At 39.5% G+C, this 23,417-nt stretch overlaps 3 protein-coding genes across 3 annotated transcripts; 2 read left to right on the forward strand and 1 right to left on the reverse strand.

Annotated features, from left to right (window-relative positions):
- The first annotated feature begins 1,547 nt into the window (after positions 1-1,547).
- proca1 (protein interacting with cyclin A1) lies at positions 1,548-9,585 on the forward strand. Its single transcript, XM_061045778.1, has 5 exons — positions 1,548-1,938; positions 2,040-2,172; positions 2,784-2,918; positions 3,028-3,297; positions 9,582-9,585. The coding sequence occupies exons 1-5, from the start codon at positions 1,548-1,550 to the stop codon at positions 9,583-9,585; spliced, it is 933 nt and encodes a 310-aa protein (XP_060901761.1).
- Positions 9,586-10,534: 949 nt separating this feature from the next.
- On the reverse strand, positions 10,535-14,155 carry LOC132980662 (dehydrogenase/reductase SDR family member 11-like). Its single transcript, XM_061046913.1, has 7 exons — positions 13,884-14,155; positions 12,809-13,018; positions 11,682-11,776; positions 11,207-11,336; positions 11,008-11,103; positions 10,859-10,924; positions 10,535-10,708 (listed from the first exon to the last, which is right to left on the reverse strand). Exons 1-7 carry the CDS (start codon positions 14,013-14,015, stop codon positions 10,667-10,669), a joined length of 771 nt encoding a protein of 256 aa, XP_060902896.1. The 5' UTR covers positions 14,016-14,155; the 3' UTR covers positions 10,535-10,666.
- A 1,516-nt stretch (positions 14,156-15,671) lies between these two features.
- ca4b (carbonic anhydrase IV b) lies at positions 15,672-19,879 on the forward strand. Its single transcript, XM_061045718.1, has 8 exons — positions 15,672-15,791; positions 15,954-15,998; positions 16,093-16,257; positions 16,367-16,512; positions 16,613-16,705; positions 17,503-17,569; positions 17,768-17,931; positions 19,159-19,879. Exons 1-8 carry the CDS (start codon positions 15,695-15,697, stop codon positions 19,330-19,332), a joined length of 951 nt encoding a protein of 316 aa, XP_060901701.1. The 5' UTR covers positions 15,672-15,694; the 3' UTR covers positions 19,333-19,879.
- Positions 19,880-23,417: the final 3,538 nt, after the last annotated feature.

A 23,417-nucleotide genomic window follows, 5' to 3' on the forward strand; every position in this document is an offset into this window, starting at 1 on the left:
CTTCCAACAATCGGATTTCAGTGCCTTGAGTAGGTTGGACCTCCGCCTCTCGAGCTCCCTGTAAGACCAACCATGTGACTACACTCTGGGCAGATTTGAAACCCAACCTGACAAGAGCTTGTTCTTTTTTTCCTGCAAGTCCCTGATTAACCGATGCAGAGGAATATACAGTATGCTGTCCATCCTTTTCTTAACTCACATGTCATTTAACTGTGACTAAAATACTTCACACAGCTCAGAGATCCACAAATGAATCACCCACTACTCACTTTTCTGAGTGAAATAACATAAAGTGAAGCAATATTTCAACTGCTCAAACATTAAGTAATGACAATTTTATACTGTTTGTGTCATGCATGCATCCAGTATAAAAGGATCACATGTCCTACAGGCCAGACACAGAACCTGTCAAACAATCACAAAGGTCCACACATAAGGCTAGTATTTATTAAAATACTAAGAAAATACTTAAAATGCCTAGAAATAGTCTAGTTTCATCCAGAGGCAACATAATGTGATTTAAGTTTATTGATCCAAGCATATTTTGTTAATAATTTATTCCCATGATGAGAAATTAGACCTTCATAATTACATTAGACTGACAGTGGTTTCTTTTTTATTTAACATAATATATAGGCCTATCAGATAAAGACATATCATATACTTAAGATAAAATACTAAAAACAAACCAGGGTTGTTTTATACTCAGCTAGGTGAGAGGGTGTGTTAAAAGGCAACATCACCATGAGGCTGTTTGGAGGAGGTAGGTTTAGCTCATAGATAGTTCTAGTCCATGGAAGCTGCTCATGGTCGTGAGTGAGGGGCTTTTTCTGTGAATCAGTTCGCGCTTCAGTCAGGGAGGTTCGCGTGTGACAGCGCCAACCTTTCTCCACATTCCACAATGAAAGAGTTGTGTCCCTACATTGTGATTTAGGTCATCACCAATTCACTGCCCGTTTTGTGGCATTTGAAAGATGTCCAATCTCCTGGGTTGGCATAATCACCCCATGCTTGTTTCCATGGAAAGCGGGGCGAGCAGGAACCTCCTCTATGCGTGTTCCCAAAGTAAATCTCCACTTTCTGGAGGGCTGAGCTGAGGGGGTTGGGAGGTCACTTTCGTTCATCTCTCTGCTCGCAGTGAAAGGAGCAGGAGTTTCACGCGCTACACACCCACAAATTAACCCACTTTGCTCCAATTCTGCAAATGCTGAGACATAATGATTGTGTGACCAGGCTGGAAATCTGGAGAGGTTAATTCGGATAACTCCTCCCAGCTTTGCCATTTATCGTATTAATAATCACACCACTTGTGCGTCGCCTTAAAAGTGGGAGGGCTGCTAGAGAGCGTCGGAAAACCGCGAGGAGCTGTCTCCGTTACGCGTGGTGCTGAAAGTGCCACTCGCCGCATCATGTGGTCCGTCTTCTTTGTCTTTCTGTCTTATCTGGACAGAAACTTTGTCAGGGGAGACTTTCTGAGCCTCGCTTTGGATGCAGAGAAGGAGAGCAAAGTAATGTTCTCCATGCTCAATGGCACCTTTTGCGCAAAAATGTCAACCGTGCGGGAGAATTTCCTCTACCAGGTGTCCGACGGAGCTGAGGCGGTGCGCTCATTCGTGAGCCCCGCCGGGAGGCTAATGAACTGCTCCGTTATAGTGAACCAGGCTCAAGTGAAATCGTTCATGCACGAGTGTAGAATGGGACTGAAAGAGCAGAGAGCCGGGCAGGGAATGGATGCGCGTTTTGCACGCATGGAGGAAGCCAAAATGATTTGCAAGGAGTTTAAAGAAAGGTCGGAGCGCGGGGGAAGAATAGAAAAGGATGAAAGCGACGACTCTGCGCTGCAGGACCAGGTTTTAAAGAGATCCAAGAGAGGCTTTACTTATCCGGGGACCCTGTGGTGTGGAGCTGGAAACACGGCTGATAATTACGACCAATTGGGTAGGTTAAATAATTTTAATATTTAAAAGCAGTTAAAGTAATGATAATGAAATGAATTTATAATAATAAAATGATAAACCGGTTTTCTGGTCGTGTTGCAGGAGAGTTTGCAGAGACCGATAGCTGCTGCCGTATCCATGACCACTGCCCGCATGTCATCCACGCCTTCTCCTCCAAATATGGCCACGCCAACTTCAAGTGGCACTCTATCTGTCATTGCGACTGTGATAACGCGTGAGCACAGAAACTGCTTTTCTTTTCTAAAAGTGGACAGAATTTTAGAAAATGTCAGAGCTTGCATACTCACATCACATTTACTGGCATTATGTTGAACGAATAGCTGTTTAGTTAGTAACTCATAAAGAATTACATTTTGCATTGACCATCAGTTTCAGGAGGTTTAAAGGCATAATTCACTTTTTAATAATATTCGCAACAGTTAGAATTCTTTACAGAGACTTCTCTTCGTCTGTGAGTAAAAAATGTTGCGGCAAGCTGCAGCTTTAAAGTCTATCCCGTTTTATTTTGGGATCACTTTTAAAGATGTAGTCATGGGTTCTCCTTTTGAGATTTTTGCTGCCAGATGAATGACTGTTCTGCTCAGCTTCTAGGAGAGATACTTAAGCTTTTGAGACAAATGAAGGCAGGCGTGTTTCCAGAGCTGCTGGTCAAAAAGCCTAATACAACTTAAGGTCAAATAAATTTGGATTGAATGACAGCTGGGTAGTTGCTAAAGCATTATAGCCTATAGTATATACATATAAATGTTTCCATATCCTGAAAGAGTGAATTCAAATGAGGCTGGATATACATATATAATAATATGTCTCTTTCTCTCTCTGTAGGTTAAAAACTTGTCTGAGGGGAGTCAACGACACGTCTTCCAGGGTCGTTGGTCAGGCGTTCTTTAATGTCATTGGTGTGCCTTGTTTTGAGTTTGCCTTTGAAGAGCAGTGTGCTGAGCGGCACTGGTATGGCATGTGAGTATCAGTGGACCCCTGGGTTAAACTTATAAGTAGATTTGCAACATATTGAGCTGTACTACTTTCTGAAACCACCGCTCAAACCCAACCTCTCGCTCTCTCATAGGTGTAAACGATACCAGAAGTTTCCCATTGCTGTTTTGCAAGAGGCGGTGCCATATGACTTTGGGGGCATTGACGTCATCGATGTGTTGACACTAGCTCCTCCCAAGAGTGTAGAGTCCAAGAAAAGCCCTGAAGAAGAGAAACCCGAGAGTACAACGCAGTCTGCGATGTCGGGCCCTGAAGAGCCTTCACTCAGAAACGTTGTCACCGCCGCTGAGGACTTCATCAAGGTCCTCGCTACCGTCTCCACCTCTCAAAGCTCCACCACCGAGTCTGATAAAGCAGAGACGCAAAGCTCAGAGAAGAAGAAGAGGAAGAACACAGGGAAGAAGAAGAAGAAGAAGAAGACCAAGAAGCAGAAAGGAAAAGGGAAGGGAAGGAAGAGAAAGCAGAAAACAGAGACGGGTGTTAAAATAGACGAAGGAGCTGCAGTGGCCACCTCTGGCAACAAAGCAGAAGACACCATAGCTATGAGTAACTTCATCAGTGAGGCACAGAAACACCACCAGTCAAGTAGAAACACTAAGAGAGCGGGTGATGGGGAATATGAGCCGGGAGAAAGAGAAGAGCCGTCCAATGAAGTCATGAAAGATGAACCAGCAATGGATAAGGAGCCTGTTTCCAATTCAACACCTCCAACAGTCCAGAAGAAACTCGTGGATTCAGACACTGAAGCGCTTACCGAGTCCTCAGATCAAATCCTCTTTTCTACAAGCACCACAACAATTATTCCACAGGAAGCCAAAACCAGAAGGCTTCGGAAAGGGAGGCGCAAAAAGGGCAAGAAAATTCCTTCCCCTGAGAAGCATGTAACTAACACAACAGACAACTTAAGAACCAATTCTGCCCCCTCCACCATCACCATAGCCCCACCATCAATGCTCCAACAACAAAGCACTGGGAGTGACACTGAGGAGCGACCTGTCTCCAGCACTGCCACGACTCCCATTGTAATCCCCAAAGTAAAAAGAAACAGGTCAAAGGAGAGAGGACACAGAGAGGGGAGAAAAAAAGGGAGGAAAGTCAGCTCGGCTTCTCCCATTGTGACCCATGAGAATTTCTCTACGGACAATCTGAAAGTGATCCCTCTTACCGGGGCTCCAACCATGTCATTGCTGCCCACGGCAGAGCAGCAGGTTTCACACAGGCTGGACATTTATGGTGGCAAGATGAGTGTACACGGCTCACCTCTGAACTCGTCTTTTAGTGTTTTGAAAAGACAAAAATCAAAAGGAAGAGGACTAAAAAGCAGGAGGAGGAAAACGGTTTTACCTTTTCACAACAGCTCAGACAATTTGCTTGCTGTTCTTCCAGCTCCAGGGACAGGCAATGCTCTGGACATCCTTGCAACCACTGCAGTAATTAACAGGCCCAAAGAGGTAACAGAGACTTACAATGAATGGAGGATTTTTGCTATCACAGCGGCCCCTTCTGTCATTACAAAAACACACAAGCAGACATTGAGACAGCAGAGAAAGCAGAGAAAGAAAGCTTTGCGGTCTTTTCTTAGCGATGGCATATCTATCCTTAAACAAACTGAGCAAACACCAATGACATTTACAACCACGCCATCCAAAGCCACCACTAGTGCAGAGCCCAACCTGCAGCCATCTGGAAGGCCCTCCAAGACCACCTTAGCAACTCCTGTTATGAGTCCACTCCAGTTATCTATTGAAAGAGCACAAGCACAATTCATCAAGAAGAAAAGAAGAAAAGCAGCAATGTCTCTTCGTCAACATTGAGCCATGAGGTGCTAGCTCCGCAGGCTAAACAAACTTAGTTGTTTAAGCTAACTCTTGTCGATCACATAAACTTGCAAGACATGACTTGTCAAAATTATTTACAGTGTAATCTATATCACAGAAATGGGCATAAATCATATTTAATTTTGATGTGAGAATCACGTTTTGTAATACCATAAACTGCATGTCTAAAATAAAATTTGCGAATGATTGTGAATGTATAGTGCCTCTGTTTATACTGTTAATAATCAAGACATCATTTTTTTTAAAGGAAGGTAGATTTGGAATTACACTTCTTGATTTTCTTGCTGAGAGTTCGAAAATATCCACTTTTGTCCTCCATTCTAAATGTGAAGCCTCGAAAGTGAAACAATGACCATTTTGCACTTTTTTTCCATACTAAATAAATAAAATCCGATGTGTAAAGCTTAAGAGGGCGTGCTGGGTAGATGTTGGTCATTTTGGACTGAGCTAGATGTTTAACCCTGTAAACTACCATTGGAACCAGTTTAAATTGTACCATCAAAAAAAGAGTGATGTCAATACTTTACTCTGTTACTAGCTATCATAGATGTGTTGATAGATGAATTAGATCATTTCACAAAGATACCACATTTCACTGTTATCTCAGACTTTAATTCCTTGTAATTAATCATGAGGGGGAATCTAAAGTTCAGTGGCTTAAAGCTAACCTGCTTAACCTGTTTTCATTTTTTTGTGAACCTTTACCTTCAAACTGTGTTCGTAAATCATGCCAAGGAAATTCTGCTAGTGTATGCACAGGTGTTCTTTTGTTCGAAGTGGACTCAGGCTTTGGCCTTATAGTTTCCCCCTGTGTTATTTAAGGCAGGGTCACATTCTCTGCACAGATTAGGTGATCACTTTGCACATTACTTTCACCTTTGACCCTCAAGGGTTGGTTGTAAAACCCAGTGCAGAGGCTGGAAGGCTCCTGGTCAGCTGATTCTCACATGATTGCATAAGAGCGAGTTAATCTGGATGAGGTGGAAAAGATGTGGATGTCCGAATTAGATCTTCATCACATCAGGCACATGTAATATGTATTTTGGAAAGATTCTTCAGTCATAGTGAAGAACATCTGATAATCTTGTGCAGAGCTTGCAAACAATGGGAACTGTGCAACAATGAAGACTTTCATGCTGCAGCTCAAGTTGCCAAATTTTTTGGAGGACACCCAAGCATTCAAAGGAGCTTGGCATTCAGATACAATCATGAGCTGAAACTGCAGAGCGACTAACACAGTTGGATGTGTGATAAGACCATTTTCTCACAGGGAGGGAAAAAAGCGGCAGGAATTTTCCATTACATTGCAAGTTTATGAACTCAGGGAACTTCAGCTTACAGATCACAACTGAAGTTCTTCATGAGAAATATCAACACAACTAAATGAATAAATAAGAATAAGAAGACCTTTAATTACTTGACTGAGAATATTATCTTAATCAAAAATGATTTAGTTTTTTTATTTGACCCATTAATGCTTACCTAAATACATCTAACATAAGAAAAGAAAACATAATGCGTGTATCTATTTAGCTTATGCTACTTTGGTCCGCCCAAATCAGCATTGAAGTGACCTAAAGCAGAGACACACTCACACACCTTCAGGTTCCCTCTATAGGCAAAAATTGTAAAACCTCACCAGAGTGGTTTTGACATGATTTTAATAAGATTTATAGCATTACCTTGTGGTGACCTAAAAAATGACCCGTTTGCTGGCCAGACCCGTTTGTGAGTGTGTAACGGTGCCGAAGACCCCTCTTATGTAGGTACGCATACTCTCACACACACACACACACACACACACACACACACACACACACACACACACACACACACACACACACACACACACACACACACACACACACAGGTAAACATGATCTATAGTATGTGTGATAATGAGAAGACATCACGGTCTGTGGCATCCTATTAGGAATAGAATTCAATATCCCATTATGTTCACCAACACAGCAGCAAATCTATTGATTTAAAGAAACTAACCTGAAGTAGTTTAATTGGCTGGGGTGGCACTGATGGATGAGGAGAAGAAATGCTGGGCTTCTGCTTTTGTTTCTGGAATAAGAAGCAAGATGGCTCATAGGAAGAAGACAATCATGGTCCTCCTAGAACAGGATTTCTATTCATGAAATAGAAATCTTTCTTTCTAATTTTCATTTTATTTCTGTCAGGTGACGATGGCTAAAACTAACCAAATTCTCTGACACACATTTTCTGTTTGGGTGTGAGGAGGAGTCTAGCGTGTAAAGCCATAAGAGGTTGTGTGCCAAGTGCTTTGCCAGCAATTCCAATGAAGGCTTTGTGTAAAAGGATGTTCATTTACATCAGAAAGACAGTAGATGGTGGTTGGCTACCCGGCTAACCTTGGCATTGAGTACACTGGACTGGAAACTGAGCAGCTTTCTGCAGGCAGGACCACAGAAGGAGACCACAGTTTGTCTTTCACCAGGACCACCTCGGTGGTCTTGTACTCACTAAAACAGTGGGGTGTTTTAAACGAGCTGTATATTAGGGTTTAAATGACATCTTCGGCCTTTACAATTAAAATGCAGGATGTTGATCTGTTTTGGCATATTAAGTTTAAAAGTACAGACTTGGTCAAAGTGTCCATCCTTGTTAGGGGCTCTGTCTGGCTGTATAGGTCTCAAAGTGTAACATGGGTTTGCTGTTAGCTGTAGCTGGACAGATACAACATTTGACAAAAGGAAACAACATTGTTAAGAATGTTGAAAGCACTGATGGGTTTAATAATGTGTCGTTTTAAGAGGATATTGTGCTTTGGGATGTAGAGAACACATACATTCCTCTTAGCTTAACCCGATGACTGGAAACAGGTGCTAACAGCTAGCTAGGCTTATTCAAAATGAACAAAATCCACTTGAAATATTATCTTAAGCTCTCTAATCAACCCATTAGATCTCGTTTGTTTATGTGCAAAAACCAAAGTGTTAAACAGCATGATGTTGTGGTTTCAAACAAAAGGCTGCTCGGGAACACTGAACCATGGAAATAAACGATTGTAGAGCCATAGATTGGTCCTCTTTGTGCTAGATGCTAATAGTGTCTTTAAATGTCAACACAATGGCAATGTAACAGTGCTAAGATTAATTAGCTGACGTGTTTGCCATGTTCAGAATCTAAGTTCAGCTTGTTAGCATGCTAACATTAGCCTAGCTGATAGGCACTAAATGTACAGCGGAGGCTGATTGGATTAATTTTCTGGTCATAAAAGAAAGTATTTGATGAGTTAAAAATGTTTGATCTGATGGTGCATCCTATTATGAATTTAAGGGATCACAAAAGTTATGACAACTAGCCTGAACCTTAGAGGCCTTTGCACCATATAGTTTGGCGAGCTGTCTTAAAGCTATTCATTCTAGACCAAGGAGCAATGTTGCTGGCATAGCTAAAAATAAATGTGTTAGCATTATCTGTTAACAGTCTGCCATCTGCTTTATTCATCATCTTGTCTTGTCATGGTGTAATTTGACAGTGTGGAACAAAAGTTGAACTGCTCTTTTAAAGTAGACTGTAGAGACAATGAAGAAGGAGGGACTTTAATGTGGTATACGATGCTTGAAATATTGTTTTTTATTTTATCTTGTATAGATCGAACAACCTTGTTAACCCTTGCTTACGGTCAAATGATAGGATACAGAAAGCCTGGCACCAAATAACCAAAGTGTAAATGGAGAAGCCAAGAAATGAGATGTTCTTAAAGGTGGAAAAGAAAAGACCAGACAGAGAAACTGAGCACCGATTACCTAACCATCATCATATCACACTATGCTGTTTTGTGATGAAGACAATAGATCTGGTTCTGACTGGATAAAGTTTGTGTTGAAAAAATATCACTGATGCATAAAACACACTGATCCCTTCACTCATCTTCAAGTAAATAAATAGTCATATTAGAAAGCAGAGACCCATGATGATTCACTCTGTGTTAAGACTCGGCATTGAAATTAAATTGTGTCTTTGGTAAAATGTAATTTATTTTATTTTTATTTTTTCCCCCAGATGCCTAAGAAGGGTCCCTATGTGAATCATAAACCCCAAAGTACTAAGTTGTTTTGAAAGATTTTATTTTTGGGCTTTTAGCCTTTATTTTATAGGAACGTTAACCTCTAGATCATCTGCGCCCTTTATGAAAGAGATACACAGGGTACCCTGAAAGGTATCAATGAGCCACTTCAGTGACATCTAGTGGACAATGCAGGACAGTATCTGTGTGATTTATTCTTTTCATTCACTCATATTTTCACTTCACATACACATTCAATTCAGTTGGTAACAGTAAGATACAAGAAAGATGTGGAAATATTATTAGTTTGTAATTCTAGTTATAGTTGATACATTTCCCCAGGATAAGACCTGTGGCTCTTCTTCACCTCAAAAAAATATTTGTTATTGACAGACCATCAGGTGACACACACCTGATGGTCTTCAACCACCTTTTCCTGTTCAAATAAAAAAGCTATTGTATTTTTTGTTATCATTTCAGCTCATTTTTAGCCATTTGATGTTTTTTTCATTCATATTAAAGTATTTGTATTTTTGGATACTGTAAAAATATTTTGTGAAAAACATGATGCTATCTATATCACCCTAAGTACTGGAGGAGATCACTTTGGGTATAATCCCATGTTGCACAGAAATAGATCGCCTTTACTGCAGGGTCATTCCTTGTTTCACTTCAAACAACATATAGCTCTAGCCTGTATTACAATAAATCATGTGTTCATTTGTGTCTGTATTTGGTTTTTGACAGGTAAAAGACTTATTGCTACAAATTCAACATGTTTTTTCAGGTCCTGCATTTGGAGTCTGTTTTTTCTTCGTCTGCTACTTAACTGACTTCTTGTCTTTTTTTTCCACAAGGACATCGTTTCTCGGTTTGTGCACGCTGCTCATCCTCCACTTCCTCCTATTGGGCTTGGTGTGACTTTGAGGTTTGGGTTGTCGTGACAACAGAGGACACAGGCCCGTCTCTGATCTATTTGCAAAGTTTCTGTTGTTGCAAGCAAATTGCACATTCGCTGCTGGGTTAAGGGAAGGGCCTCATCACACCACCAACCCCCAACCACACCTTGTCAGAACCATGCAGGCAGGAATGAGGTCACAGGCACATAATGAGATGTGAATCGCCGTCCTGTTATCTATACTAAAGATATCGAAATATAAAACATATGATGTAGAGAACAATACTGTCTTTGCCAACATAAACATTTAACATCTCCAAATGTATCATTTCATGCTCGAACAACAATTCATTTACTTTCATCTTTCTTCTAAGCATAGCGCTTGAATGAAAGAGTATTTTAAACTGAGATAGTTTGTACCCATCCACATAAATTATTACTGGGATCAATATCTATCTGCTTTAGTATTCTTTTTTAAAACAGGTGTCTTCTTGAAACTTTATTTCCTTAAAAGGGATGAACTCAAGCAGTGCTTCAGTCTGTCAGGGCCATACGAGTGCCGCCTCAAATTTACATAATGTGTGTGTGTGTGTGTGTGTGTGTGTGTGTGTAATGCATGTGTGTGAGCAGATAAGGACAGGAACTAAGTAAAGTTGCCAAAGATTGTAGTTAAATTCCGAGTTTTTCTAACTTTAGTGTTACTAGAAAGTGATCTACCCTTTTTAATCATATTTTCATTTTCCTACATCTAAGTTCCCAACATCGAGCAGACAAGATCGAATCAAGGATCAAGAGCAACAGATTCATATTCAAATGAGACTTTTTATTCTGTAAGTGCAAGATGACAATACAAAGTTTCAAAACCAGAGATTAAATTCACAGATGTAGAAAATCGGTCAGATTTAGAATTTGTCAGCCGTGACATGTTGCACTACTATGATACCTGCTCCACGGGTCGCATCAGGATGTCTCCAATCTGAGAAAAAAAAACAATAGATGTAGGTTATCTCATGATGGGTAAATTACTGATAGTGCAATAGCAAAGGAGCAACAACAGTTGAAACATGTAATAAGCCACTGTAATAGAGCACCACATTAAAATAACGAGAGGAGGAAAACCACACACCTGCACATGTGGAGGGGCACTCAGGACATATGTGACTGAGTTTGCAATGTCAATGGCTTCCAACGGCTGTAAGAGAATAGTGCAGAGTGATAAAATATGCATGTAATGTTATGAGCAATACTCTAAGAAGGGAGGAAGAATGTGTTCACCTTTAGTGTAGAGAGAGGAACAGCAACAGCTTTCTCAGGATCGTCACTGTAGAGTCGTTGAAAAAATTCTGTCTCCACAAAACCGGGAGAAATGCACTGCAAAAAAAAAAAAAGGGTTAATCATAAACATGTTTTTATTGAACAATGCAGTGTTGAACATGTTGGGTGATACTTGAGATGAACAGTGCTGAAGTCTTACTGTGGCTCTGATGTGGGTCTTCGCCTCGCGCAGCTCCTGTCTCAAACCCTCCGTCAGGGCCGTCACAGCGTACTTGGTGGAGCTGTAGAAATGCGAGTCAGGATTTTGAGCCACACGATGTCCGCTCATGCTGAAACAGAAGAATATTTACACATATTAACATAAACCAGATCAGCACAGCCATTTAGCTAAAACACATGTATTGATTATAACAGTCCCATGTGCTAATTGATTGATTGATTGAATATCACAAGTTGTGCAAACAATTCAATCCCGCAAAACTCTACTAGGAATAAAACTGTAACAAGTTGTCAATCAACGACTAACAAAGTGATTATACTTTGAGGGGTCGTTCCACATTCTGGACAGAATCTTTGTAACTTGTCTCTTTTTATAAGTCAACTGCAAATCTCTCAGTCACACTTCAATGAACATGTTCAATAACCTTACATGATGAATGAATAAAAGTGTATACCTGTTTATGTTGATGATGTGTCCGTCATCCACATTTCTTTCCTTCATTGACTGATATGCTTCACGTGTGCAAACACACAATCCAAGAACATTCACCTGCAGGAAAAAGAGATTAAAACGTGGGATAAAATATGTAATCGTTTTTAATCTGACTGTGAAAAAGTGTCACACCAGTTCTTGTGTGCAAACAGAATCTCCCTGTTCTCTCTTAAAACCCTTTTTGTGTATTATTCAAAATTATATCAGATATTTTGTCTAAAATCATTTGTATATATTTTTATTTTTAAATCTTAATTTTCTTTTCAGATATCAGCTAATGTTATACAGTATTGGTTATGTATGAAATTATTAAAGGTTACAAATTATCCTCATTTCAACAAATTTAAATAAGTCTTGGAGCTCCCTAAAACATGTTTTTGAAGTTTCTTGCCAAAATCCACTCTGATCCTGTATTTTATCATGCCTTTTTTCAGCCCTGCTCAGAACAGGCTGTTTCTGTGTGTGTAGCTTTAAATGCAAATGAGCTGTGTCTGACCACACCCCTCCAGGAAAGGGCTTGGCTTGGGCCCCCTCGCTCTATTCCCTATTGTTTACAGTGAGAAGGCAGACTCAGAGTGCAGAACAAACACCTAGTTGTGGAATTGTCGCCCACTTGGGGGAGGGGTTACTGCCCTTTGTGATGTCGTGAAGGGAAAATCTGCGAACTCCATCTCTCCTGTTTAAGCACACATTTTCTGAAAAGTGGAGCAGGCACAAGACGGAGAGGATGGACTTTTCTCATAATTGGGGGGTTTGTGGACAGCGCAGGGGCTCATTGTTACAAAAACATGGTGAAGTGTATTTTGCAAAAAATATGTGACCTTTAAATTGAGATAAACAAATTCAATCTCTTAGCATAAGGGACAAAAAGATGTGTGCAATGTTTTCTGTGGGGTCACAATTGCAGTTGGAAGATTTTTTTGATGGCAATTAATTGCACAGTGTATTCCAAATGCATATCATAACTGAGTCAGGTTATATTGTGTGTCATGTACAACCACTTATGTTAGAGACCCAAGTATCGTTGTCCAATCACATACATACAACAGTTTTATAAATGATGTTTAAATAGAAGCACTAAGCTCTTACATCCAGCATGTTCTTCCAGCCGCTGGTTTTGCCGGTTAACAGAGGGTCTGGATGACCAACGCCTGCGTTGTTGATGCACACGTCCACACCTTTGTGCTGAGATTTGATGGCAGAGAACATGGACACAATCTCCTCCTCGTTGCTCAAGTCACACTTGTAAGGCACAAAAACGCCGCTGTGTCCGGCACTTTGACACTCGGCTGCCAGTTTCTGAATTCAGAACGAAAAACAAGAGGTCACACATATCAGTTTTATGATTTACTCCGTGAAGAAGGTTTTACTTTCAATAAGTTAAATGTATACTCTCAGGGGGTTAACAAACTATACAGTTTTCTGTGCAGATCTTGTGTTTTATTTCATGAACTTTTATTACCTTGATGGATCAGGGGAGGTTGTCCTTTAGATAAGATACCACTTTATTTATCCCAAAGGAATTAAGCCCAAAGGTCCCTCTCTGTTATAAATGACTGACTGATGGGTGATGTATTATCTCATAAAAACCCATCGGTAGGTCTTAAATTTCTGACTTAAAAGTTAGTTAGTAAACGGCACGGTTTGAGAAAGAAGAGAGATTACTTTAAGGGATTTGTATTTTTTACTTGGAAAAACAGGAAGAGGCAGTTTCTTGTTTTGACATGTTTCGGGATTAAGCCAATGATCAGGAGAAACATAAACAACAAAAATGAGTTGTGCCAACCCTTCCCCTGTAACCTGGATAAGGCTGCGGACGGGACGCACAGGGAGACTTTTGGTTTGCTTCAGGGGACAAACTTGTTTGAGGCTACTAGCCCTGTCACTGTAACTCGTCAGCAGGATATAGCAAGCAGATTTATCCTCGAGGAGTTTGAACATTAATTATTACACACAAACTGTAAATTCACGGTGCTCTTTGTTTTGTTCTCACGCTGCTGCAGTCCCCGACATAACTCAAACGCACCATCGACTCTCTCTCTCAGCTAAACAACAACATTCACAGAGCCCCTTTACTGACAGTGTCCCATGCTGTTCCACATTTTACCTGAAGTGAGCTGCTATCCCTTAACTATACCATTGAGGTGCATGCAAACAAACAAACCTGTAGTTTTTCGATGTCCCTGGCACAGCCCACCACCTTCATGCCGTGCCGGACCAGCTCCTTGGCTGTAGCGGCACCAATCCCCACCGAGGCTCCGGTCACCAGAGCCACTCTGCCCCTCCAGCGGTCCATCACAACCGGTACACCTGTTACCTGAAAGAAACACGAAACTCTTCACAGTTTCATAAGAGGGGCAGCGAGGTTAGAAGTAGAGCCGAGCACGAGCTTTTGCAGTCAGATGTTCGTGAACACAGCAAGGTGGAGGCTGCAGCTCCGCCTCATGGATATGAAGGAGGTGGAGCCCTGTTTTGGTTTTATTCCGGCTTATTCCCACGGAGGGGAGGATGCTCAGTGGCACATGAAGCTGATAAAGTCAGGCCGATCTTTTGACCGTCTGTATATTAAATATAATCTATATTTGGAAGAATCGAAGTGCAACTCTTCTGAAACACCTCTGAAGCAATACTGCCCCCTGCTGGTGAAAGTTCAATAAGACAAACATTTATTCTTTCTTATAAGCTCCTGTGAGGAGTTTTTAGCTGGCGACAGAAGGAACTGAAATTAATATTGATGCCTTATAAAAAGGCAAAAAGCCAACAAGATCAAACCAGGAAACTGTATTTAACATTTCATGGGGACTTAACTGTTTTACCACTGTGCAGTTGCACTAAGAGACCTTTGACTGGCGCGAAAGTGCATCAAACTGAATTCCTATATATTGTTGCTTTTAAAGGTTAGGTAGGCCTGTGTCAATTATTTTAATGCACCTTGTTATGTTTATTGAAATTCACTTCTCTTTGCCCAAAGCAGTCAATTAAATTAATACTCATTCCTAAAGAGAGGGGGAGAGAGAGAGAGAGAGAGAGAGAGAGAGAGTTTGTTAGGCCAAGCCTGTAAAATTCAGTCATATTGTTTCATTCAGACCACATAAAATGAGTGGGGGCCTACCTTACAACCTGCTTTTGTTTTGTTTTTCTGCACACGTCATTATGTCATGGTGCACAACAAACCCTGAACTTTCATTCTTGCATCATTTGTACTTTGCTCCTTCTTTCTTCTACAGTTCTGTTTTTTATTGTGCTATATCTCCCTATTTCATTTTGGGATGTATACATATAGTTTTCACCTTTTACTTTGAAGGTATTAAATTTTTGTTCATCTTTGCCACTATGGATGAAAAAAGTAGTCCTAATATCATGTCTTATCCTATCATACCTTCATAGCGTAATGACATTTCCTGTTTAATTTAACATAAAATAACTACTCATTAACGTATCCTGAAAAAAATGAATTGTTTATAAACTTAAATTACATATAAAATTCATAAAACATGATGGACAGAGAATGATTCACCACAGGTCAAGCAGCTTGATAATTTCAACATCAAGCCTTTGTGATGGATGCTTGGAATCTACATCTAAACTACTGTCATTTCATGTCTAAAGTTGAAAAGGCTAATTATTTCCAAAAGAAAAAAACGCCTGTTGTTTTTCAAGCGTCAATAGAAATGAGCCGTCACTGTGCTTTCCAGAAGTCTTCAAGAAAAGAATATACGTAAGGGTACCATGTCTTATCATTTTTTGATTTACTGTTAAATTTTAATTGAATCATTGACTTCTCACACTTCACAAAGTGAGTAAGGGTCCTTCATTATCTTGTGGATTCCAGGTTTCAGCAGTGTCTGCTGTGTATCAGTGGTCACTGAAATCAGGAGTCATAAAACAAAGCAGGCCATGTGGGCGGTGTCATTGGTGGTCTTACCTGTGTTATAACAGGCTGGTTGAACTCGGTTGCATTTTCAGAACGGTTCAATGCATGCAGACCGGGATAGACACAGTTCTTTAACAATGTGGCTTACATTTGTTTTACTCTTGTTTGCCTCTCCCATCATGATAATCACAGGGTCAGGTATGTTCTCCACAGAATGAATATCTGTTTGTGTAGACAGCATGAGTCAGTTTCAAAATATAAGATTTTGGTCAAATTATGGAAAAAGGGTTTGGGGGCTTGTTTTTCTTCTTGCTGTTTTTAGCTATCTGTTAAATAACGTATTCTAGCTTGTTTTTATAGATTGGTGCTACCAGTCTGAAGATGTGTGCAGTCACAAGTGCACCGGTAAACCTCGAGAAAAGCCCCTGACATTGACAATTAAAATGAAATATGAACTATTAAGTACTGGAGTTACTTTTTCATTCTCCTGCCTTAACAGGTCCAGATGTATGGGGAGCAGTTTCACGCTACTGCGGTGGGAGACATCAATCTCCGGTTAATATTGTAACAAGGAAAGTGCTGCCAGACGGACAACTCACTCCTTTTCACTTCATTGGCTATCAAGAAGCTTTTCATGGTCGCCTCATAAACAATGGACACACAGGTAAGTGTGGTTTGAACAAGAAGTTTAGCTTATTAATGAATTAACTTGAGCTGGGTAATAGTAGTAGTATTTTCTTTGCTGAATTTTGAAAGAGTTAAATGTTTTGTAGTTCACCTGGATTTACCCTCCAGAATAAAGATTAAAGGAGGGAACCTGGCTGTACCATACAAAGCACTTCAAGTTCACCTGCATTGGGGCAATGATGGAGGACCGGGGTCTGAACACACGATTGATGGAGAACAGTTTTCAATGGAGGTATGAAATATAAGGACATGTTTCAATTAAACAGCGAATGTCATTAAGACAATTGTGTTTGCATTATGTTGAAACATTTTTTTTCTCCTTATATCTACAGATGCATATTGTCCACATAAAAGAAGAGTACAGCTCTGTATCCCAGGCTTTAAGAGACCCCACAGGTGTGGCTGTTCTTGGGTTTTTCTTTCAGGTAATTTGATTTGTTTACTTGTAATATTAATTAATGGATCACTTTAATATGCTAGAGGTAATGTGTCACATATAATTCTTATTTATTTAGTTATTGTTTTGGTAAAACCTGAAGGTTATGTATTGTTCCCGAGCAGCATTCTTCATACAGAAAGCTAAACGTTCCATGATTGCAAACATGTCATGTAAGAGGTCAGAATCCAAAGTTCATATGCATTTTTTTGTTACACTTGACCAATTTGCTACAGATGTTTGCACATTTTAAAGTTTTGTCATGACTGTGAGAGAAAAGCAGGATAAACCACTTTTTATAAGAATGATGTTATCATATAATCTAATTAATTTGTACAGAAATGCATCAATAACAACCTGCATTTGTTTGGAAAAAAAAACGCAAAAAATACAACGTACCTAGAATTATGCCTTGAGGTACTAATAAAAAGAGAGTTTAACAAAGAACCATTGTAAGCATTATTCACCATCGTTTTAAAGAAAGGCTGTATCAGCGTCAGATTGAGAAAAACAATGAACATTTAAAAGTGCCATTTTTCTTCTTTGATCAAAAATTACAAAGAGCGACAAATCTTGAACAAAGTTGCTTTTTACACGAAATTTATTTTACTGCATAAAATGTACAATGACTCTTCTGTCCTATTCCGAGTTTGTGATATAAAGCCTGGTGCCGTTTAAGCAATAGCAATTATTTTAACTACATCTTCTTAAGTCTGTTGTCCAACTTGAACAAAAATGACATGTCATATTTTTTAGTGTTTTGAACATTTTGATCTTTGATTACAGGAGTCTGAGTCTGCTAATAAGATATTTGATCCCCTTGTAAATGCTCTGAAATATATCACCCGATCCAGTAAGTCACTTTTTTATGACCTACTAGCCTGATTTTCCAAAATATGGGATAAAGATAAAGTGCAACACTAATCAATTATGAGGAGATACTGAAAATCAAACAATAAACTGATTTAAAGAATGAAGTGGTCACTGTGAAATTTAATTAATTGCTTATTAATAGATTTCTTATTGTCTTGTTAATAATTTTTGAAACCAGGCAACAGCACAACACTAGGGGGCATGTCGCTGGATATGTTCATTCTTCCTCAGATTGATATGACTAAGTACTATCGCTATTACGGCTCCCTCACCACACCTAGCTGTGCTGAAGCTGTCATCTGGAGCCTGTTTGAAAACCCCATCCCTCTCAGCAGGAAGCAGGTAAGTACTTGAAAAATACTGCATCATATGCCAAGTGGTAATCCCAGCCAGTCCCTCTATGCAAGTACAGATCAACATCCAGCTTGGTACAACCAAACTCTTGCCCACAAAGTCTGCCCTGAACCTAGGTGTCATTATTGATGACCAGCTAACATTCGATTTAACCTACCTGAAACAACACTCTACTGTTCAGCTCCCTCCACTGGCTCCCAGTACCTGCTCGCATCAAATTCAAAACTCTGCTGCTCGCTTATAAAAAAATCGACAAATACTGCTCCACATAAACTCTCTCATCCAGGTCTATATTCCCTGCCGCCCACTACTCTCTGCCAATGAAAGGCCCCACGTATCTAGCTAGACCCTTCTACTCTGTCGCCCCCCAATGGTGGAACGCACTACCAAGTTCCATTTGAGTCCATTTGCACCTTTTAGAAAAAGCTAAAGACCCATTTCTTTCATGAACACCTACGCATTTTATGATATTGACGATGATGATTTTGATGATGACGATATTTAGGATGGTTTTGATGCTGATAAGAACTCTCAAGAACAGCTGTTGATGTTGTTGTTGATGGCGATATATTATATAACATTAATTATAAAAAAAAGTGCTCTGATTGCACTTACATGTAGAGCTGTTTGTTTGTACTCAGTTTAACACCGACATCAGCACTTTATTCTTATACAGGGTGAATGTAGGCTTTGTCACTTTTTGATAGAATCAATCCCCTACTCACACTTATCACCTTTGCATTGATTTATCCATCATGAGGCTTCTTGAAAAGCCCTTGAAATCACCAAAACCATTTTTCAAATGTCATTATTGTCATGAAAATCATCATTAGTCCTTTTAAGTATGTGTTTTACACAACTGTGACATATTATCGCTTTATAAAATTGATCCATGGAACATTACAGCAAACAGTTACCCATTTACACATAAAGCAGACTCTGAAAAACTGTTGCATTCGTACTGTATGAAGTTGTGTTACTGACCACATGAATGAAGTCCAATATTCACTCACTTGAGTCCAAACCACCTCCTGTCAGAGATATCTGACTCTTTGGCAGCTTAATGCTCCAACCAATAAAACATATAATGAATAAAGCTTCAAGTAAATACATCTCAAACACTGAGTCCACATTGTGTATGTAAAGAGTGTTGCCATGTAATCAGCTGTACATCATGTTTTTTTTAACCTGTCTGCTGTGTTTTGTTTGTCATAGCTCGCTGCATTCTCCAAGCTTCAGTTTTCTAACGGGAGGCAGATGGTCAAAACCTTCAGACCCGTCCAGCCTTTAAATGGACGGCAGGTGTATTACTCTGGAGGCCATGTTGCTGTGGTCAGCACTGTGTTACTCATCATGTCTGTGATGATGTCCACTACACTCTCAGGATGAAAGCTGTGTTTAGTGTGACTATTAAAAAAAAACATTCTGCAGTTTGTGGTTCTTAATGATTGTGAATTAAATGAAATATTGTGTGTTTTATGTTTAAAGGTAAATTCTGTTTGTGTGGATCAGCGGTATGAACTGTGCACAACTTTATGTGAGAAGAGAGGACCTCATTAAGACAGGGTTGTTTTATTTTTTAGTTTAAACAAAAGCTACATTTTTTATAACTTGTAAATTTATTATCTTAAAACCTCATAAACCTAACTAAAACTTTACTTTTAATCACCATGTTGTAAAAATGTATGGGGACAAAAAGACGATACTTTATAGTATTATTTTGTTATTTAGCCTCTGTGTCATATCTCACTGTTGTGTTTCCTGCACTCATTTAAACTCCTTCTTACTCTCTCATTCTCTTTGCAGTTAATCATCTCAATAATGCTACTGCATTTTAAGGAGTCTTGTACTAAAAATGATCAGACTTTGTTGTAGCTGTTTCAGCACAGCTGTTCATGTAAATGATCGATAAATAAATACCTACAGAATAATTCAATTCCTGCTTTGTGAGACATATATCTTTTTAAATTTTTGGAGATATATGCTTACAGAGAAGTTGTGACATGTTGAGACCTGCCTTGATCACTGCAATCCATACCAATTAGTATCACGACAGAGCTCCCTCTAGTGGTAATAATATTCATTATGTTCTTTATCTACAGGAATGCACATACTGTATATTGTATGATAAGCTCCCTGCCAACAGAGTAAAATAAGAATATTTTATTTTATTTTATTGATTTAACCTCCCAAATGTTAGTCCGTAGAGTTATTCACATAAAGTCAAGTCAAGTCAAGTCATATTTATTTATAAAGTACATTTAAAAACAGCTACAGCTGACCAAAGTGCTGTACAATACATTAAAAAAGAAAAAACAACTTCAGATCACAACGTCCACAAGAGAAAAATATATATATGTATACATATAAACAAATATAAAGAAAGAATATATAAATAAAGCAACAAAATAAAGAAAGCAACAAAGGAACTTGAAAGAAATGGTCAAATGCTAAAATATAAAAGTATGTCTTGAGACGGGACTTACAAGAGTCAACAGAAAGTGCAGACCTGATTGAATGAGGGAGGCTGTTTCACAGTTTAGGGGCTTTTACTGAAAAGGCCCTATCTCCCTTTAGCTTGAGCCGTGAGCGGGGAACAGCCAGGAGGCCCCATGTCTGATGATCTCAGGCGCCTAGATGAGGTGTACGGCCTGAGGAGGTCGGTAATATAAAGGGGGGCCAGGCCATTCAGGGCTTTAAAAACAAACAACACAATCTTAAAATCGATTCTGAATCTTATTGGGAGCCAATGAAGGGACGCTAGGACAGGACTGATATGCTCCCTCTTCTTGGTTCCAGTCAGCAGCCTTGCTGCAGCATTTTGGACCAGCTGCAGACGGGACAGGGACGTGTAAAAGTATGTTTTTTAAAGTGTGTTTGCCCTATGAAATAAATATATACATAATAACAACACAATTATTCTCATATTTTAATGATATATCTCTAAAGTTTTATTTCTCCTCCTCTGACTGTAACTCGGTGTGTCACCTTTACTATCATCCACTACGTGGCAGCACAGGACACAGCTGGTGGCAGTTTGGATTCAGTGTTCATGGGCTCACTCAGATGTGCAATCAGATAAAAACTTTTTTTCTATTTAATTACAGAAAGTTGAGGAAGTTTAATAATGTTCCATGTGACTATTGTTCCAAGAAATAAACTCTCAATATGACATAAGGAGAAAGTTAGACGTTTGCCTGGCGGGAAAAAGAATGTAAGCTTTTTTGGTTCAAATATGCATAAACTGTATATTTCACAAATTCAGAGAGTAACTTTTGTGACTCTTTTTCTTTTAAGATTCAATTTTCAATGTAACAGTATACGTAAAATAAAAATGCTTAGAAAACTGTTTCCTGTAAAAATTTCCTGAGAGCAGTCATCAGAGGTAAAACATAATTCAATCAGTCCTGTTCAGTAACAAGGGAGGATAAAACCTACTGGTGTCATTGGACGCTGAGCTTGTGTTTGGCACCCTGATGCTATCTATATCACCCTAAGTACTGGAGGAGATCACTTTGGGTATAATCCCATGTTGCACAGAAATAGATGCCTGATGCAAGCACATCCTCTGGCGCAAGAGTGCTGAGATAATCTACAGAATGCAAAGTCATGCTCGCCTTTACTGCAGGGTCATTCCTTGTTTCACGTCAAACAACATATAGCTCTAGTCTGTATTACAATAAATCATGTGTTCATTTGTGTCTGTATTTGGTTTTTGACAGGTAAAAGACTTATTGCTACAAATTCAACATGTTTTTTCAGGTCCTGCATTTGGAGTCTGTTTTTTCTTCGTCTGCTACTTAACTGACTTCTTGTCTTTTTTTTCCACAAGGACATCGTTTCTCGGTTTGTGCACGCTGCCCATCCCCCACTTCCTCTTATTGGGCTTGGTGTGACTTTGAGGTTTGGGTTGTCGTGACAACAGAGGACACAGGCTCGTCTCTGATCTATTTGCAAAGTTTCTGTTGTTGCAAGCAAATTGCACATTCGCTGCTGGGTTAAGGGAAGGGCCTCATCACACCACCAACCCCCAACCACACCTTGTCAGAACCATGCAGGCAGGAATGAGGTCACAGGCACATAATGAGATGTGAATCACCTTCCTGTTATCTATACTAAAGATATCGAAATATAAAACATATGATGTAGAGAACAATACTGTCTTTGCCAACATAAACATTTAACATCTCCAAATGTATCATTTCATGCTCGAACAACAATTCATTTACTTTCATCTTTCTTCTAAGCATAGCGCTTGAATGAAAGAGTATTTTAAACTGAAATAGTTTGTACCCATCCACATAAATTATTACTGGGATCAATATCTATCTGCTTTAGTATTCTTTTTTAAAACAGGTGTCTTCTTGAAACTTTATTTCCTTAAAAGGGATGAACTCAAGCAGTGCTTCAGTCTGTCAGGGCCTCACGAGTGCCGCCTCAAATTTGCATAGTGTGTGTGGGTGTGTGTGTGTGTGTGTGTGTGTGTGTGTGTGTGTATGTGTATAATGTGTGTGTGAGAGAGCAGATAAGGACAGGAACTAAGTAAAGTTGCCAAAGATTGTAGTTAAATTCCGAGTTTTTCTAATTTTAGTGTTACTAGAAAGTGAAACTATGTTCCAGTTTAATACATGTACGTGATGGCTACGGTTACTTTAATGTCCAAGTTTGTGTATAAACATGTAAAATTATCTTAGAGATTGTTAGTAACACAAACATTTTTTAATACTTTTATTAACCTACACCCATGTAAGGCAGCATCTCCATCCAGTTAAAAGATTAACAAAAGTCAGATGCACTAAAACTTTTGTAAAACTTTACGTTTTTTTTAACTTTACATTAAAAAACAAGTTAACCTGTTACACTCTCCCACCACTGTGTGTGTGTGTGTGTGTGTGTGTGTGTGTGTGTGTGTGTGTGTGTGTGTGTGTGTGTGTGTGTGTGTGTGTGTGTGTACCTGCATGGGCGTGTGAACATCTGCATACACTTCCCTTGATGTGCTATGATGTGTTGATGAGATGATGTGTGCGTATGCATGTGTGTACGTGTGTTTGTCTGTGTGTGTGTGTGTGTGTGTGTGTGTGTGTGTGTGTGTGTGTACGTGTGTGTGTGTGTGTGACTGAGTGACTGTTGGCTCTCTTCCTGTGTTAACCACGTGGCTCAGGGTTAATAAAACGATCATGTTCACTTCTGGGTTTTCTTTCTGCTTCAGACTTCAATGACTGGTAAGTACCTGACGGTGAGTAATATTTGACATCATGCTCAATATTTGTCACATGTGAAAAGCATTGAGTGCATCTGTCTCATGTTTATCATTCATGAAATGTAAGAGCTGATGCTAATCTTTGGTGAGTTTAAACTGTGAAAACTTGTGTTTTTGGCTGTCTTGTCTTCAGTGTTTGCGTTGGAGCGATCAGACACTACTGATGTACAGTGTTGTCACCCATAAAGTAGAAAGCACTACTAAACTTGACTGC

Source organism: Labrus mixtus, chromosome 9 (assembly GCF_963584025.1).
Source record: "Labrus mixtus chromosome 9, fLabMix1.1, whole genome shotgun sequence".
Classification (NCBI taxonomy): domain Eukaryota; kingdom Metazoa; phylum Chordata; class Actinopteri; order Labriformes; family Labridae; genus Labrus; species Labrus mixtus.